Genomic DNA, 18271 nt, shown 5'->3' with positions numbered 1-18271 from the left:
TATAGTCGAGGGACTTCCAAGTGGTCATCATTATAAGGTCGGTCAGACCCTAAGGGCTCCCTCCCTCCCAGCCCCGGCCTCCACACCCTGCCCAGGCCAGTATGTCGGGAGGGTCAAGGCTCATACATAGTCTGGATTTTCGGTGACCACCGAACTACAACATGACGTCACGAGCCGCGGTGAAGAGCAAACCACCGCCACCGCTCCAGCCCTTCTCTCCGTTTTTACTCACCACCGCTCAACCACCTGGTCACCTCACCACCGAACATCCAGACTATGAATAGGCCTTCAGACCCAGGGCTCCCTCCCAGCCCCAGGCCGGTACGTCGGGAGGGTCAGACCCAGGGCTCCCAGCCCCGCCACACCCTGCCCAGCACGTTGGGGTCCATGGCCTGGTCCAGCAGACAGTCCACCTGTTGCTCCACCGAGAGGCCGTCGGCGGGCAGCCGGGCGCGCACGCTGTGCTCCCTGGAGCCCAGCGCCACGGCCTGCATGCCCTTGAAGCACGCGTCCTTCTCGAAGCCCAGCTTCACCTCCTCACTGTGGAGATGATGATAATAAAACACAGTGTAGCCCATTAACCCATTCTGACCTGAGATCAGATTCACACAAGGTTTCCACTGGACACACACTGGTCTGATTAACCCATTCTGACCTGAGATCAGATTCTAGAAATGTCAGTCGTTCTTCGATTTAAAAAAAAATAGCAGACCTACAAGCTCGTATCGCGCCACTCGGTGGCGCGATATGAGCTTGTAGATCTGCTATTTTTCAATAGCTAAAGCATAACATGATGCCAACACCAAAATGGGTGCCCGGTCAGAATGGGTTAATGCTGCGTTCGCTCGGGCAGATGCAAAGATGCAGTCTACCGTTCGTTGTCAATGTACAGTAAGCGAGCGACATGAAGATGCAAAGATGTTTGTAGAAGCTGCAAAAGCTACAAAGCTGCAAATGAGATGAACTGGCTTCAACTTCAGCTACAAAGTTGGAAAGCTACAAATATGCTGTGTAGCTTTGCACCATTGCATCTGCCCGTATTAATAAAACACATGTGTTAGGACTAGGAGTGAGTCGGTTAATCAAAACTAATAGATTTCAGGGAATGAAGAACAAACACAATCTCATGATTGATGTCTAGCTGTTATCATCATTGTAAATGTTGTTCTACTGTATATGCAGCCAGCCAGTTGAATAAATCACAGATTGAGGCTTACAACTACATTAGATGCATTGGAACACTTTCCTGAAAAGTTCAAATGATTGGACCATACAGGGTTTCAACCTGACAGGACATAATTATACTGCAATGATTTTGACAATGACGATGATAATAATTCAGTAATTCATAATAATTATTAATAATAATTAATTCAGAGTATTCTTTTATTCTTGTATGAATTATGCTGTCTTTTAACTAAGAGAAACCTTAGGCTATTTAGCTTTGGTGTGTTTTGTACTTGGAAAAACACATAAAATAAAAAATAAAGCAATCTTGAACCTTGACAATGGTGAGTGACGGTGTTGTCGGACTGTTAGTATGTCTAACCAACGTACTAAAGAAATGGGACTCAATGCGTCCCTGCTTGACACTCAGCATCAAGGGTTGGATTGGGGGTAAGTCCCTGCGACATAGCGTCATGTCCAGGGGGTGTACTTGTACATCAGGGCTGCCTCACGCTACAGAAACAGGAGATAGGCTCCTGCCCTATGGGCCCCATGGCTTGGCAACGCTACTTACCTGGTTTTAGGACGTCCGGGTTAATTTATTACAGGTTCACCTACCTGGTTAGGACGGCCGGGTTCATTTATTACCAGGTTCACCTACCTGGTTTTAGGACGTCCGGGTTCATTTATTACCAGGTTCACCTACCTGGTTTTAGGACGTCCGGGTTCATTTATTACCAGGTTCACCTACCTGGTTTTAGGACGTCTGGGTTCATTTATTACCAGGTTCACCTACCTGGTTTTAGGACGTCCGGGTTCATTTATTACCAGGTTCACCTACCTGGTTTTAGGACGTCCGGGTTCATTTATTACCAGGTTCACCTACCTGGTTTTAGGACGTCTGGGTTCATTTATTACCAGGTTCACCTACCTGGTTTTAGGACGTCCGGGTTCATTTATTACAGGTTCAGCTACCTGGTTTTAGGACCTCCGGGTTCATTTATTACCAGGTTCACCTACCTGGTTTTAGGACCTCCGGGTTCATTTATTACCAGGTTCACCTACCTGGTTTTAGGACGTCCGGGTTCATTTATTACCAGGTTCACCTACCTGGTTTTAGGACGTCCGGGTTCATTTATTACCAGGTTCACCTACCTGGTTTTAGGACGTCTGGGTTCATTTATTACCAGGTTCACCTACCTGGTTTTAGGACGTCCAGGTTCATTTATTACCAGGTTCACCTACCTGGTTTTAGGACGTCCAGGTTCATTTATTACCAGGTTCAGCTACCTGGTTTTAGGACGTCTGGGTTCATTTATTACCAGGTTCAGCTACCTGGTTTTAGGACGTCAGGGTTCATTTATTACCAGGTTCACCTACCTGGTTTTAGGACGTCCGGGTTCATTTATTACCAGGTTCAGCTACCTGGTTTTAGGACGTCCGGGTTCATTTATTACCAGGTTCACCTACCTGGTTTTAGGACGTCCGGGTTCATTTATTACCAGGTTCACCTACCTGGTTTTAGGACGTCTGGGTTAATTTATTACCAGGTTCACCTACCTGGTTTTAGGACGTCCGGGTTAATTTATTACCAGGTTCACCTACCTGGTTTTAGGACGTCCGGGTTAATTTATTACCAGGTTCACCTACCTGGTTTTAGGACGTCCGGGTTAATTTATTACAGGTTCACCTACCTGGTTAGGACGGCCGGGTTAATTTATTACCAGGTTCACCTACCTGGTTAGGACGGCCGGGTTAATTTATTACCAGGTTCACCTACCTGGTTAGGACGGCCGGGTTAATTTATTACAGGTTCACCTACCTGGTTAGGACGGCCGGGTTGGCCCCTTCCAGCTTCCTCCGGGCAAAGAGGACCTTCTGCAGCGGGTACCAGTTGATCTCCTTGGTGTCGACAGACTCCGTCCACGTGCCGCCCTTCTTCAGCTGTTTCATCTCAAAGTTCTGGGGAGAGGAAGAGGAGGTGGAGACACAAGCGTCATTCCTTCTATGCCTGGGGTCCAGTGTAGAGCAAAAGTTATGAATTAAGAAGAATTAACTCATATCTTTGCTTCCTTGACATGAAATAGCTTGAGAACCACTAATATAGAAGACATTTTGTGGAATCTTTGTCTCGGGTCGTAATGTGTTGACAGAAATGTTCTCTTTTGGGGGTCCCTGGAACACTTATGCATTGGCAGCTATGAGTGTACATTTTTTCACTCAATCTTAACTTTCCCGTTTGGCTGGCACCTCACAAGGACTGCTGTGCTGTGCATCCTTTTGCTTATCCCATTTTGGGCGGGAACCCCTTTTGTTGTGCTTTAGCTATTGAAAAATAGCAGATCTACAAGCTCATAGCACGGCACAGAGTGCCACGCTATGAGCTTGTAGGTCTGCTATTTTTGAAAAATCGACTGACATAGAAACATAGCTTTTTCAGAAAACTGTCAGGATTTAGAAGACATTTTTAGAATCTGATCTCAGGTCAAAAATGGGTTATAATGGTCCCTGGAACAAAACATGGGGGGGTGGGGTCCACGGAAACCACTGCTGTCAACAAAGCACAACCTCCTCCAGTCCTCACTAACCTTCCAGTCCAGGGACGGCTCCTTGACGAACACGTCCATGGTGTTGAGCAGCAGCTCCGGCTCGGCCCGGTACGCCCTGAGGGAATGCACCATGACGCTCTGGATCAGACCCGCCTCCTTCAGGGGCTGCATGACGTTCACAAACTGACGCGTCAGCCGGAACGGCATGAGCTCCGGCACCGGGAGGAACTGTTCAGGGGAGAGGAGAGGAGAATCATGAGCTCTGTGGTGAGAGGAGGAACTGTTCAGGGGAGAGGAGAGGAGAATCATGAGCTCTGTGAGAGGAGAGAAGAATCATGAGCTCTGTGAGAGGAGAAAAGAATCATGAGCTCTGTGAGAGGAGGAACTGTTCAGGGGAGAGGAGAGAAGAATCATGAGCTCTGTGGTGAGAGGAGGAACTGTTCTGGGAGAGGAGAGAAGAATCATGAGCTCTGTGGTGAGAGGAGGAACTGTTCAGGGAGAGGAGAGAAGAATCATGAGCTCTGTGGTGAGAGGAGGAACTGTTCAGGGAGAGGAGAGAAGAATCATGAGCTCTGTGGTGAGAGGAGGAACTGTTCAGGGGAGAGGAGAGAAGAATCATGAGCTCTGTGGTAAGAGGAGGAACTGTTCAGGGAGAGGAGAGAAGAATCATGAGCTCTGTGGTGAGAGGAGGAACTGTTCAGGGAGAGGAGAGAAGAATCATGAGCTCTGTGGTAAGAGGAGGAACTGTTCAGGGAGAGGAGAGAAGAATCATGAGCTCTGTGAGGAACTGTTCAGGGAGAGGAGAGAAGAATCATGAGCTCTGTGAGGAACTGTTCAGGGAGAGGAGAGAAGAATCATGAGCTCTGTGGTAAGAGGAGGAACTGTTCAGTGAGAGAGGAGAGAAGAATCATGAGCTCTGTGAGGAACTGTTCAGGCAGAGGATAGAAGAATCATGAGCTCTGTGGTGAGAGGAGGAACTGTCAGGGAGACGAGAGGTTAACTGAACTAAATACAAACTATAATAAAAAAAACATAACTGAAACTTTATTGTGTTTACAAAACTACCGGTAACTAAAATAAACTGATATTATAGACAAAAATACCCTTAGTTTTTCTTGTTACCAACAGTAACTGAATATGTATATTTTTAAATGGTTGTGAACGCAATGAGCACTAACTATGAGACCCTGCAGATCGTGTCTGTCCCGCTGTGACACCACTCGCCCGCCACCAGAGGGCGCAGCTGTAGCACACACACACACACACACACACACACACACACACACACACACACACACACACACACAACCACACAGAGCTGCGTTCGCTTCCCGCGTTTGCGCGTCTTACTTGTATCTTTTGTTGAGTTGTTGATTTATTATTGTCTCCACCAGGCCGAAGGCATGTGGGGAGAGTATGTTTTGCACTCCGTCCGTCCGTCCGTTTGTGTGTCCGTCCGTCCGTCCGTGTGTGTGTCCGTGAACAGCTAATCTCGGCCACCGTTAACCCGGTCGATGCCATATTTTGCACACACACTCCCTGGATGCCAACCATGAACCTCTGCCCCAAACTTTCCAGAACGGCCTGTTATAGCGCCACCAGGAGGCCGCTTTGTGCAAAACAGCCACCGTTAACCCGGTCGATGCCATATTTTGCACACACACTCCCTGGATGCCAACCATGAACCTCTGCCCCAAACTTTCCAGAACGGCCTGTTATAGCGCCACCAGGAGGCCGCTTTGTGCAAAACAAGTTTTTGCACAGTACACCTACAGATTTTGTCCAAACATCACGCAAATTGGTACACAGTCTCTCTAGAGCCATTCAACGAAACGGGTCTTTCAGATTTATCAGACTCCATCCTGATTGGTTAAGATTGGCTTCCAAAGTTCACAGGAGTGCTCAGTTTCAAACAAAATGCTGCAAATCATGAACACATCGTGTGATTTCCGTGAAATTGTGCACCCACATTCCCACTAGGCCGAGGACGAAATGCCACATGAACAATTTCAACTCAGCCTCAAGGTGGCGCTATAACTGGCCAAAAAGTGTTTTACCTCTAACTGCACGGATCTGTGGATAACCTGGTGGAGACCTGTGCCCGGAAGGGCACTTTTTCTAGTTACTAAATGAAGCGGTGTCTCAAAAATAAAAACTGATCTAGCAAGCTGCTATAAAAACTAATGAAAACTAACTGAATTAGAAAAAAAAGAGGCAAAACTAAACTAAACTATAATGCAAAATACAAAACTATTATGACCTCGGGGTGGGGGTGAGAAGAATCATGTTTTCTTTATTTATTTTCCTTGCGCACGCGCCATTGTTTTGTGGCAATTTTCCGTGAGAGAAGAAGCAGCAAACATCACCCTGTAACACCCAGCGTTGCAATACTACATATTTCAATTACTTAATAAAATAAAATAAAAAATGCTCTTTTTTTACCTAAACGTCATCATTGATGTTAATTGCAATGCCATTTCAATGCCATTGGTCATGATATTTGCATATAAATACCCCCCACAGAGGCTGAAATTCACACAAATTAAAAATCTCTGGACCCAGGATTTCAACCTATGACCTTTGACCTTTAACCCTAATAAAAGTAAGTAAAAAAATTGTTTTTTTGTGATCATTAGAATGTCTAGAACATGTTTTATTCATTATTGTGAAAGATATCCCCCAAATGTAAATATATATTTTTTTTACATAATTTCCTCTGATAAGTCCTAGTAGTAAAAAGTAATGTTGAAATCGGTTTTTTGCAAGTAGAAATTAATCCGGGTTTTACAGGGTTAATAAAGTGAGACCACCAACCTGCGTGGCCGAGCCGAAGGCGTGACCAAAGTCGATGCCGATCATCCCGCCCGTCTCCATGTTGATCATGAAGTTGGAGAGGTGGCGGTCTCCGATGCCCAGCAGCCAGTGGCTCACACACAGCAGGGCGTGGGAGCTGATGAAGTGAGAGCGCAGGGACAGGAAGGCCTCTGGGCTGGTGCTCATGCGAACAAACGCTCTCCTGGGGAAAGGAGAGAGGGGACAACCCCATGTTTTTATGTAAGTTGCTGTGTTAACCCATTCTGGTGTTTTTTTGTTTGTTTTTTCCCCACGATTTTGTAACCCATTTTTCACCCATGTGTCAATTATCTAATGTTATCCTGGGCTCTACACACCCTCTGCCAACCTGGGGAGAGCAACGGACTTGAACTCATGCTTCCTTCGTGCTTGAGTGTCCAAGTTGCTCCTTTACACCTGACAGGGGGGAGTTTCCCTGGTTGGACGTATCGCGTGGAAGGAACACATTATTCCAACCAGTTCCTTTCCCCTCCATCAGGCGCCCCGGCTGGCCAGCATTATGTAATACTTTAGCTATTGAAAAATAGCAGATCTACAAGCTCATAGCGCGCCACTGAGTGGCGCGCTACGAGCTTGTATGTCTGCTATTTTTGAAGAATCGTGAAAATGCGGCACAAATCTTTGAATATATATTCTTTCAGAGCGAACGTTTCTTTTTAATATCGACGTCAGGCCTAAATGGGTTAAAGCTCGGGGGGTGCCTTCACATGGTGGCCATGAAAAAAATGAATATGCCGAATAGGCAGAGATCTCCGGCTATGAACGACTATACTGTAGATGTGTTGGATGATGGACAGAACAGGGCGACTTACTTCAGCTGGTCAGCGGGCACGAGCTGTGACATCTTTGTGAAGTTGTCGACGGTTTCAGCGCGACTCGCCTTCCTGGGGGAAAAGAGACGGCACATATAGATAGATGTAGGATGTGCGTTGCCTCTGTTAAGATGATTTGTATCACACAATACAAGTGATTTGACTTACTTGTAAGACTCAGCATATCTCCTAATAGGTTGGACCTTTGGGCCAACTTTGTCCAGCCATTTCTCGTACATCTCCGCAGGCCTTAAAGAAAATGACAAAAGTGGAATAAAGCCTGTTTTGACCACAAGGAATAGGAGATACAGATGTTTGTGGCCTCAGTGCGGTATACCTGTTGGACGACTGCCTCTCCTCTTCGGTCCAGGTGCTGCTCAGAAGGTCTTTGAGCGTCCGGGTGTTCTCCATCCATTCTATCAGGCCGACTCTACAAACACAAGGACATAAAGCAAAAATAAAATCGGGGCGCCTGGCTGGCCTAGCGGTCCAGGCGCATGCCAGTGATGCCACATATAGGCTTTGGCCTAACCTCGCCTCACCAGGCTTTCCACCACCTCGGAGGAAAGCCTGGTCTCTGTCTCAAAAGTCTGTGTGATCCTGTCGGCAGCGGATGATATCGTTACGTCATGTTGTAGTATTGTTTTGTAGTCGACAGGCAGGAACAACAGGCGGCGGCAACTTCCTTTTCCCTCAAACCGATTTTTCTCAATAAAAGCTCTCGTATAGCCTGTAGCTTCGGTTTGAGGGGAAAGGAAGTTGCCGTCTGTTGTTCCTGCCTACAAAACAATACTACAACATGACGTAACGATATCGTCCGCTCCCGACAGGAACATATACCCTAAATTAAATGGTGCCCACTGCCCAGGCTAGGTTCATCCCAGTCCTGAATGTGGACGACCTATACGGTACCTGGAGGTAGGCATGTAACGATACACTCAACTCACGATACGATACGTATCACGATATGAGGTTCACGATACGATTATTCACGATATTTTCAACACAATGATTTTCCAGACAAATGACCAATTTTTTTTTATTTTTTTTTTAAAGATATTTTTTTGCGGCTTACGCCTTTTATTGATTTTTGAAGGGACAGACAGTAGGCTGACAGGAAACGGGAGAGAGATGGGGGGATGACATGCAGTAAAGGCCGTGTCGGGTCCGGGAGTCGAACCCGCGGCACACTGCGACTGGATTACCAGTCCGGTGCCCAGACCGTTACGCTACGGCCTGGGCCTCCAATTTTGTTTTTAATGATTTATCTTCCCCCCAAAGCTTTTTTCACAATTTTTATTTAACTACATTGCAAAGATAATTTCCTTCCTTGATGTATTAATGAGCATCAGGAGGTGGGGGGTTGAAAATCGAATTATTCTTAATAAATCGATACATATCGATATATCGCGATATACGGTATATCGTTACATGCCTACCTGGAGGTGATGGGGATGACCTGGTAGGTGCGCAGGCAGAGGTTGCGCTGCGTGCAGGCCATGTCGCGGCCCAGCAGGATGTTCATGACGGAGAAGAGCTGCTCGATGCGCTGGTCCTGCCGCAGGTCCTCGCCGCCCTTCACCAGGAAGGGGTGGTCGCGCTCGTCGTCGCCGCGCACCACCAGGCGCTTGGGCCGGCGGATGGACGTCATCACTTTCACCTTGGACGGAGGACGGACAGACAGACAGGTTTTTAAAATGTCATATCTTTCGGAAAATCCTCATGTTTCTGTATCAGTATAGCCTCGGAAACCCAGACGTTTTTATTTCCAGGGAGGAAAAAACAGTCTGGGTCCGAGTCCACTTCAATTCGGCATAGAGTAGCGCAAACGTTGATCACTCTCTGCTGATTTCTGATCGTCTGCACCTTTGTTAAATTGACGCACACACGCACACCCGTACACACACTCACACTCCTCTCTCTCTCTCTGTCGCTCTAATTAATTAGTCTCATGTCCAGCAGCTGCGCACAGTTTCTCCCGCCGGGAGCTGCCTATGCCATAGAAAGCATAGGTGAGTTCCGGGCTACTGTATCAGTGGTGCTCAATATTTTGTGTCAAGGACCCCCCCATCTGAAAATATGTTGTGCCAGGGACCCCCCCAGAAGCAAAGATTTGAGTTAAAAACTGAAACTCTGAAAGAATATATTCAAAGATTCGAGGCACATTTTCACGATAAAAAAAGAAATAGCAGACCTACAAGTTCATGCTATGAACTTGTAGATCTGCTATTTTCCAATAGCTAAAGTATAACATAATGCTATAAAAACCAAAAGGGGTTCCCGCCCAAAATGGGTTATACGATGGCCAGGGACTCGGAAACGACGCAGGAAGTCAAATACAAATCCTGTGTGAATTAGTTGACCGAGTCCCTCTAATTATTTCCCTCTACACCAAGTAGCTTGGCCTAAAAATAGATGAAAATATTTTCTGCGATCTTCACCCCCCCCCCCAAGAACAGGGACAATAGCGTTCAAGAGTTTACCTATTGGTGTAACTCTTCTTTCCTTCTGTGGCAAAGGCTAATTAGAGCATGCATACACGTTCATCAAATCCTGTTATATTTGGATCTCATACATACCCGTTCATCAAATCCTGTTATATTTGGATCTCATACATACCCGTTCATCAAATCCTGTTATCTTTGCGTGGTACTCTGGCAGAGGTTTGGATCTTCCGTCATACTGTCCTAAAATTATACAGAAAAAAAAGCACCATTTGGAACAGAACATGAGGGATACGTGTGCCATTCAATCACTAATTGACAGGATGTCTAGGATATGTGCATATCGTCTCTGTCGGGCTCAGCCATGGGGAGTAACTCTTCCATCTTACCTGGGACCTCCAGCTGGTGCAGGGGGCAGTAGCCTTGGTACTTTTATTTTTTATTTCCGTTCGCATTCGGCTCAAAATTTGAAGCCTGGTGAAACGCATTCGTAAATCTGGCATAGTAAGAAAGCCCCACTTCCTTGCATTTCGCTAACCAATAACGGTGCAGAGGCGCGCCCCTCAAAATGCGGCGATGTGCAGTGTTCTCCTCTGGTTCGGTGTGTGAATGTGTGTGCGTGAATGGGGTGAATGCAATGCACAATCTCCTGTAAAGCGCCTTGGATAAAAGGCGCTCTATAAATGCACCATTTACCATTTTACCCCGGGACCTCCAAGTTTGTGCAGGGGGTCTGCCTTGAAGCCTCTCAGCCAGGGGTAGTAACTCCTCCTCCATCTTACCTGGGACCTCCAGTGCGTGCAGGGACAGTAACTCCTCCATCTTACCTGGTGTTGTAGTATACAACATGCTGTGTACTTGTACAATGTACTTGTACGTGAATATGCAATGTACTTGATATGCATTGTGTACTGCCTGGAGAGTAACAGACTGACTGTCTTGTTAGCCACTGGAGACCGCTCGGAGAGCAAGGTCGACTTGCTGTTAGCCGATTGTTATTGTTATGTCTCAGTGGCACGTCATGAGGACACCTGGATCCAGAGCTATATATGATTCTGTAATGTGTAATAAACTTTGTGAACTTTTTAATGTGACCAGTCTCGTGTCATGTTAATCTTCTCCCGGGCCGGCCCGTCTGTCTGTCCGCCGCCGAACCAAGGAAATAATCAACCAGGTCGTCAAACACCAGAACCAGACGAGGGTCCAATACTTAGAACAGTATCATAACACCTGGGACCTCCAGCTCGTGCAGGGACAGTAACTCCTCCATCTTACCTGGGACCTCCAGTGCGTGCAGGGGGTCTGCCTTGAAGCCACTCAGCCAGGGGGAGTACTCCTTGAGGTTCCCGGGGTCGCCCTGGGCCTCGCGGATGGCCGACATCAGCTCGTCCACCTGCTTCATGAAGCTCTTGTCCGTCTTGTTCTCCACCAGCTTGACGCCCTGAGAGCCAAACAGCTTCTCCACGTTGCCAGCGAATTTCTGGTTCAATGTTTAAAAAGATTTACGAGAGTGAGTGCCCGAGAACGTGGCGATAAAAACAATCGTTTTCTAATTTGCTTCAGGGTCCCTAAATGGTGCTTTTAAACCTCTAGCTGAGCTACTGTCCTATTCCACTGCTTGCCGGTTCTGTTTATTTAAAAAAAATCTAGTTTGGAATAGTTTGGAGCCAATCCAAAATCCGTACAAAGCAGAACACAAGAGCTGAATTTCTGGAAGTTTGTGCGGTACATAAATCGTCTCTGTCGGGTGCAAAGTTGAAACCTCACATCTCCAAAATTCTGAAATAGCAAAAGTAGCAGATCTACAAGCTCAAGCATCGAGCTTGCGGATCTGCTACTTTTGATGCTCATCCCAGGCCAGCGGGCGCCCCTGAAGTAATATAATTATATGTATTTGATGTATTACCATGTGTTGTTCTTGCTTACTATAAGTTGCTCTGGACTGGAGTAAGTCTGCTAAATGCCTACTACTGTCAATTGTAACGCGAGACCCCAGAGACCCGACCTGGATGAACTTCCTGCGGAACGGTCCAAAGCCCTGCGCTTTGGGGTTCCCCAGGCAGGAGCGCATCTCGTCGTACAGGACGGCCATCCTCTTCTTGCCGAACGCGGGGTTTCCCATCTCGTTCTTCACGTCGTCCCACCAGTCCTGTTGAAACAGACAAGCCACGACGTGGACCACGAGAACAGGCTTCAGATCAACACAGGGCTGTCACCGTTGCTTTAGTTTTTTTTGCAACCAAGGTTCGATCATGTTTTAGGTTGTTATTAGAGAACGTAAAAGATGAGAGTTTTAATTTTTTTTCATTTGCTGATTTCTTTCGTTTTAGGGATTTTAGCTGTTTTTGACAGGGCGGGGGCATTCGAACATGGGGCTAAAAATATGTTTTTTTTAATTATTATTATTATTTACCGTAATTTCTGGACTATAAGCCGCTACTTTTTTCCCATGCTTTGAACCCTGCGGCCTATACAACAGTGCGGCTAATCTATGGATTTTTACAGCTAACGGCCACTCTATCTCTATGGTCGTTTCACACAACACCTGCGGCTTACGCCAGGGCTCCACTGGGCGCGTCTGCGGCGCGTCTGCGGCGCGTCTGCGTCGCGTCTGCGTCGCGTCTCCGTCAGTGTCGGGAATGTGCCCTTTTAATCAATGGAGGGTGGCTCCACTGCCCGCGTTGCGTCGCGTCTCCGTCACCATAAAATTGAACCGGTTCGTTTTTTGACGCACGCACGCGTGACGCACGCGTGACGCACGCGTGACGCACGCGTGACGCAACGCGCCCAGTGGAGCCCTGGCGTTATAGTCCAGTGCGGCTTGTATGTACACATTTGTTTTTTCCCTAAATTTAGCGGGTGCAGCATATATTCAGGTGCGCTTTATAGTCCGGAAATTACGGTACTATAGTCCTACTAGACCCCAAGAAATTACATGTGGTCACAAAAGATCACAGGATCTACTGAATGTGTCAAACGTATACATTTGAGCCTATGACACACAGTGTGGCTTCCCCCCAGTAGGCTACCTTCACATTCAGTAGATCCTGTGATCTTTTGTGGCCAGATGTAATTTCTTTGGGTCTAGTAGGACTATAGTAAATAATAAAATAAAAAAATCTCTATAAAATGTTGTAAAACAAAAAAAAAACATATTTATCCCCATGCTCGAATGCCCCCGCCCCCCTGTCAAAAACAGCTAAAATCCCTAAAATGAAAGAAAGCAGCAAATGAAAAATAATGAACACTCATCTATTTACTTTCTCCAATAACAACCTATAACATGAACCTTGGTGGGAAAAAAAAAACTAAAGTTGTCCTTTAAGTTGACGGTTAATTGTCACACAACTAATTGCAATTAACGATTTAATTGTGTCTTTCCGCATTGAACTTTGGAACGTTACAATTTGTATTTCTGTTTTGCCTTTTAGGCTTCATAACCACAAATTGCACAGGGCTAGATATGACAAATATAACCTAAATACAGAAATAAATCACTGACACATTTAATGATGTTTAATATCATTATAGTTTTTTCCCCAAAAAATGTACGACGGGAAATGGCTGATCTACAAGCTTTCCAGAAAACTGTCATGTGTTAAACTGAAGGTGTGGTGAATGATCGTGCTGGGTTATACCTTGAACAGCAGGTCAGGGCTGGTCAGCTGCTGCAGAGCACTCACAAAGCTCTTATGGGCTCCACCCTTGTCCAGCAGCGACGTCAGTCTGTGGACCAACGATTACCGTATATTAATCCATTTAGTTAAAAAACATTCACTTTGAAAGAATACATATTCAATGATTTGCGCCACATTTCTTACGATTTTTCAAAAATAGCAGACCTACAAGTTCGTATGAGCTTTTAGATCTGCAATTTTTCAATAGCTAAAGTATAACATAATGCTTGAAACACCAAAAGGGGTTCCTGCCCAACATGGGTTGACAATAATACTATGCAAAGACCAAAAATATGTCATTTAGATTATCGCATATTATGTAGACATATAGCATTCCATATTGTTTAGTACCATTGTACAGATATTCTACTGTTACCTTGACGACTATTTCTATGTATTTGATGTATTACCATGTGTTGTTCTTGCTTACTGTCAATTGCTCTGGATCAAGAGTGCCTGCTAAATGCCTACATTGTACATTTTAACAACGATAGCAACAGTGCTTTAATATCATAGAGTAATAAATAGAGACTTTTTCAGCGTTCTTCCGGGTTGGAACCAGTGCATTCTGTGGATTGCTTATGGGCCATATCTTTCTACGTATGGAACATGCATAGTGCCGTGGCCCACAGTGAAATACCACTTTCGGCCACCACGTCTCTATTAATATACTGTATACTCTAAGGGCGGGAACCCCTTTTGGTGTTTTAAAGCATTGCTATACTTAATAGCTATTGAAAAATAGCAGATGTAGAACTTGTAGGTCTGCTATTTTTGAAAAATCGATTTCAGTTTTCAACTCAAATCTTTGCTTCTGGGGGGGTCCCTGGAACAACATATTTTCAGATGGGGGTCGGCGGCATATTACATATAATCTTTGGGGTCCTTGACATGAAATATTGAGAACCACTGATATAGAAACATGAGGTTTTTCAGAAAAAATACATTTTTTAAATATTTTTTTTAAATTTCGATGTCAGGCCTAAATGGATTAATATACCTGTTGTAGAACTCCCTCTGCTTAGTCCCGTAGCGGAGTCCTGAGCATCATGCCCTTAAGAGTATATATGAATAGAGACGGCACCCGGAGGAAACCCTGAGGCGAAATGGACATAGTGGCCAAATTTGGTATTGCAGCTCGAGCCAGCGCTGGTCCGTTGACTATCATTGCGCACGTTCATGTGTTTGGGGCCATGACACGTGAACGAATGTTTCATACGTGAACGCGCACAAACGGCACAATGGTAGTCAACGGCAGCGCGTTCATGTGTTTGGGGCCAATCCATCCCAGAATGCACTCTGTTCCTACACGGAAGGAGGAGTGAAATCGCCTCATGCGCTTTTGAGCAACTTAATGCAAGTGGATGGGAGGAGAACTCGGGTGTCTTCTCTATTCATATATACTCTAAGATCATGCCATGCTTTAGCTATTGAAAAAATAGCAGATCTACAAGCTTGTAGGTCTGCTATTTTTGAAAAATCGAAGAACGACTGACATAGAAACATAGCTTTTTCAGAAAACTGTCAGGATGTAGAAGACATTTTTGGAATCTGATCTCAGGTCAGAATGGGTTACTATACCTGTTGTAGAACTCCCTCTGCTGGTGTCCCGTGGCGGAGTCCTGGAAGCTGTAGTTCTCTCCGCTGATCATGTGAGCGTACACCAGAGCCTGAGGGTAGCACTCTGCCACCTGCTGGAGGGAATGCTGCACTGCCGCCGCCTCCGGCTTATCCAGCAGCGACATCATCTGACTGATCCAGCCAATGAGCAGCCAGCAGGGAACTGACCTCATCTGTTGTCGTGGCGCGCACAAGAAGAGAAAGTGTTGATTTTTTTTGTCTCTAACATTACACCTAGCTACATGTTTAAGCATTTATTTCATATGTACATGTCGATTTCAGCTCTGACACTTATTTCAGACATGCTCTATTATGTGAAGAGTGTGCCTGTGATATTAACTTTTTTCATTTAAAAAAGAAAAGAAAAGAAAACTCCTCTGGTGAAAATCTGTAATTTGCACGATGGCAGTCCCTTAGTCAAATCTGGTCACATATATTCCAATTAGGTTTAGTCATATTTTAGTCATCTGGAAGTTTTACACTCATTTGCATGCTGAAAATAGCCGCTCTTACAAGCCCACAGCGCCTTGCAGCGGGAGGCGTTGTGTGCTTGTAGAGCGGCAATTTTCAGACTGATGAAATTACTTGTCTTTTTAGTTCTACTGGATCTCTTCTCCTCCCTAACATTAAAAAAAAAACTGTCCGGGGTGTTCACACTCAAAGCCATGAGTAGATGATGACGACTTAAGGGATATTTTGGTTAATAAGATGTCTTATATCTGTCGGGATATCCTAGATTTAAAATGGAGATATGTTTTGCCAAAGGGACTTTTGTTGTGGCAGATTTTATTTGTCAAGCTTGGGAAAGAAGACAGAGTATACTCTGTATACATCTGAGGTGTAATATAATTAATTATGTAATGTAAACATGCTGTAAATGCGTGATTTATGTAATGTAAAACATGCTGTAAATGCAATTGTGAAATGGTGTCTTATAAACCCATGAGGGTTGGGCACATTGTGTGCAGGACAATAAATAAACAATCAATCAATCAGTAGATGTATGAATGAATGAACCATTGTAAAACACTTGGAAAATCGCTATAAAAATACAATTCATTATTATTATTATTAGACGTAAACCTCTTTGGCCATGAGGTCCAGCGTCTCCGAGGGGTAGATCTCGATGATCTGCAGCAGGCGAGGGAACTGGAGGCGAGCCTCCTCGCCGTTCATCCGGAGGGCCTTCAGCAGGCTGAGGACCACGTGGACGGGCAGGGTCAGCAGCTCTGGGTCCTCGCTGACTGTTAGTGATGAGACACTTACATCACGTCACTGCCGTGCCCATTCTGACCCCAGATCAGATTCTAAAACCGTCTTCTACATCCTGACAGTTTTCTGAAAAAGCTATGTTTCTAATGTCAGTCGTTCTTAGATTTTTCTAAAATAGCAGACCTACAAGCTCGTAGCGCGCCACTCGGTGGCGCGCTATGAGCTTGTAGATCTGAGGACGCCAATTGTGATTGTGATTATGTATGATGATAAGAGTGCCCCTCAATTCACACTAGTTTATTTTTCTTATTTTTTTACACCGCTGGTGACAGACAGACAGACAGACAGACAGACAGACAGACAGACAGACAGAGAGACAGACAGACAGACAGACAGACAGACAGACAGACAGACAGACTAAACTCACTGGTGCTGGACTGCTCCTCGGCCCTCAGCCGCCGGTCACAGAACCCGGCCAGGGCCATGTGGGAGTCGGTGACGCTGCCGTCCACACACTCCTGGCCGTAGGACTGGAGCTCCTCGTCGGCCTTCCGCGCTCCCTCCCTCAGCAGCCTCAACGCCTGCAGCTGCAGCCTCACCTCCGCCTCCTGTCGACGGCGGTACGATTATTACATAATAAGCTGCATAATAAGCTGCATAAAAAGCTACATAATAAGCTGCAGCTGCAGCCTCACCTCCGCCTCCTGTCGTCCGTGGTACGATTATTACATAATAAGCTGCAGCTGCAGCCTCACCTCCGCCTCCTGTCGTCCGTGGTACGATGATTACATAATAAGCTGCAGCTGCATAATAAGCTACATAATAAGCTGCAGCTTATCGTCTTATCGTCGTCACGATCATTACATAATAGTCGTCTAATCCAGTGTCGTTTTTGGCAGCAATTTTTTTATTTTAGTTTTTAGTCATAGTCTAGTCGACTAAAATGTATTTTGCCATCGTAATGACAGATTTTACACTTGCTGAAAATAGCAGATCTCTACAAGTACACAACGCATCACAGCGCGACGCGTTGTTTGCTTGTAGATCTATATTTAGTCTTAGTTTTAATCATCGTAGCTTAGTTTTCATTTAGTTTCCATTTAGTTTTCGCCAGGAAAAAAAGGTAGTCGACGAACATTTTTCGTCGACGAAATCAACACTGGTCTAATCGCAACATTTCAAACGATCGGAATCGGATCTGGAGCTAAAGATGGGTACGGTTGTATATCTGGAGCTAAAGATGGGTACGGTTGTATATCTGGAGCTAAAGATGGGTACGGTTGTATATCTGGAGCTAAAGATGGGTACGGTTGTATATCTGGAGCTAAAGATGGGTACGGTTGTATATCTGGAGCTAAAGATGGGTACGGTTGTATACCTTAGCGTTGGTGCACGTGGACGGGCATCCGGCCAGCAGCAGGACCTTGTCCGCTTTGTCGCGCCCGGCGGCCTCCAGGGCGGACGGGCTCCGGCCCAGCGCCAACGCCAGGATGTCATACGACGCTCCCAGGAGGCTCTGCTGGTCGCGGAACACCTTGGAGGAGGCCGAGGAGCACTCCGAAGCCACGTCCTCTGAGGGAGGGAGAGAGAGAGAGAGAGAGAGAGAGAGAGAGAGAGAGAGAGAGAGAGAGAGAGAGGGGGAGATGGCTGATAAACATCTTTGCAACAAAACATCATAGCAAAGATTCCGCACTTAACCCTTGGACTACCAGTCCCAATTTTTTTGTTTGGGTAACAAATTGGCATATTTTTAATTCATCGTTTTAACATACAAGAAAGATCTGGTGGATTGAAGAGATGTTTTTTTTTTTTCATTCATTGCAAATGTATTCTCTCGATTCGCCACCAGATGGCGGGAAAGCACCATTATGCTGATTTTGGCAAAAATAGACGGATCTTCCTAAGTCACTTCCGGTTCAACGATCAACAACATCCTG

General features: G+C 45.7%; 1 protein-coding gene across 1 annotated transcript in view; it reads right to left on the bottom strand.

Moving 5' to 3' along the window:
- Window positions 1-335: 335 nt before the first annotated feature.
- prkdc (protein kinase, DNA-activated, catalytic subunit) overlaps window positions 336-18271 on the bottom strand; it is a gene marked incomplete at its 3' end in the record, with an annotated part of 128474 nt that continues 110538 nt past the window's right edge. Inside the window, exons 72-87 of the mRNA XM_083778143.1 lie at window positions 17713-17906; window positions 16762-16942; window positions 16206-16366; window positions 15084-15295; window positions 13464-13551; window positions 11831-11974; window positions 11101-11305; window positions 10001-10068; window positions 8821-9041; window positions 7719-7811; window positions 7550-7630; window positions 7382-7453; window positions 6531-6732; window positions 3756-3944; window positions 2990-3129; window positions 336-540 (exon numbers count right to left, since the gene is read on the bottom strand). Coding sequence (XP_083634269.1) covers window positions 336-540; window positions 2990-3129; window positions 3756-3944; window positions 6531-6732; window positions 7382-7453; window positions 7550-7630; window positions 7719-7811; window positions 8821-9041; window positions 10001-10068; window positions 11101-11305; window positions 11831-11974; window positions 13464-13551; window positions 15084-15295; window positions 16206-16366; window positions 16762-16942; window positions 17713-17906 — 2456 coding nt within the window. The remainder of the gene's footprint in view (window positions 541-2989; window positions 3130-3755; window positions 3945-6530; window positions 6733-7381; window positions 7454-7549; window positions 7631-7718; window positions 7812-8820; window positions 9042-10000; window positions 10069-11100; window positions 11306-11830; window positions 11975-13463; window positions 13552-15083; window positions 15296-16205; window positions 16367-16761; window positions 16943-17712; window positions 17907-18271) is intronic.

Source organism: Protomyctophum parallelum, assembly GCF_964188405.1.
Source record: "Protomyctophum parallelum genome assembly, chromosome: 12".
Taxonomy (NCBI): domain Eukaryota; kingdom Metazoa; phylum Chordata; class Actinopteri; order Myctophiformes; family Myctophidae; genus Protomyctophum; species Protomyctophum parallelum.
This window is presented reverse-complemented; position numbering and strand designations above follow the sequence as displayed.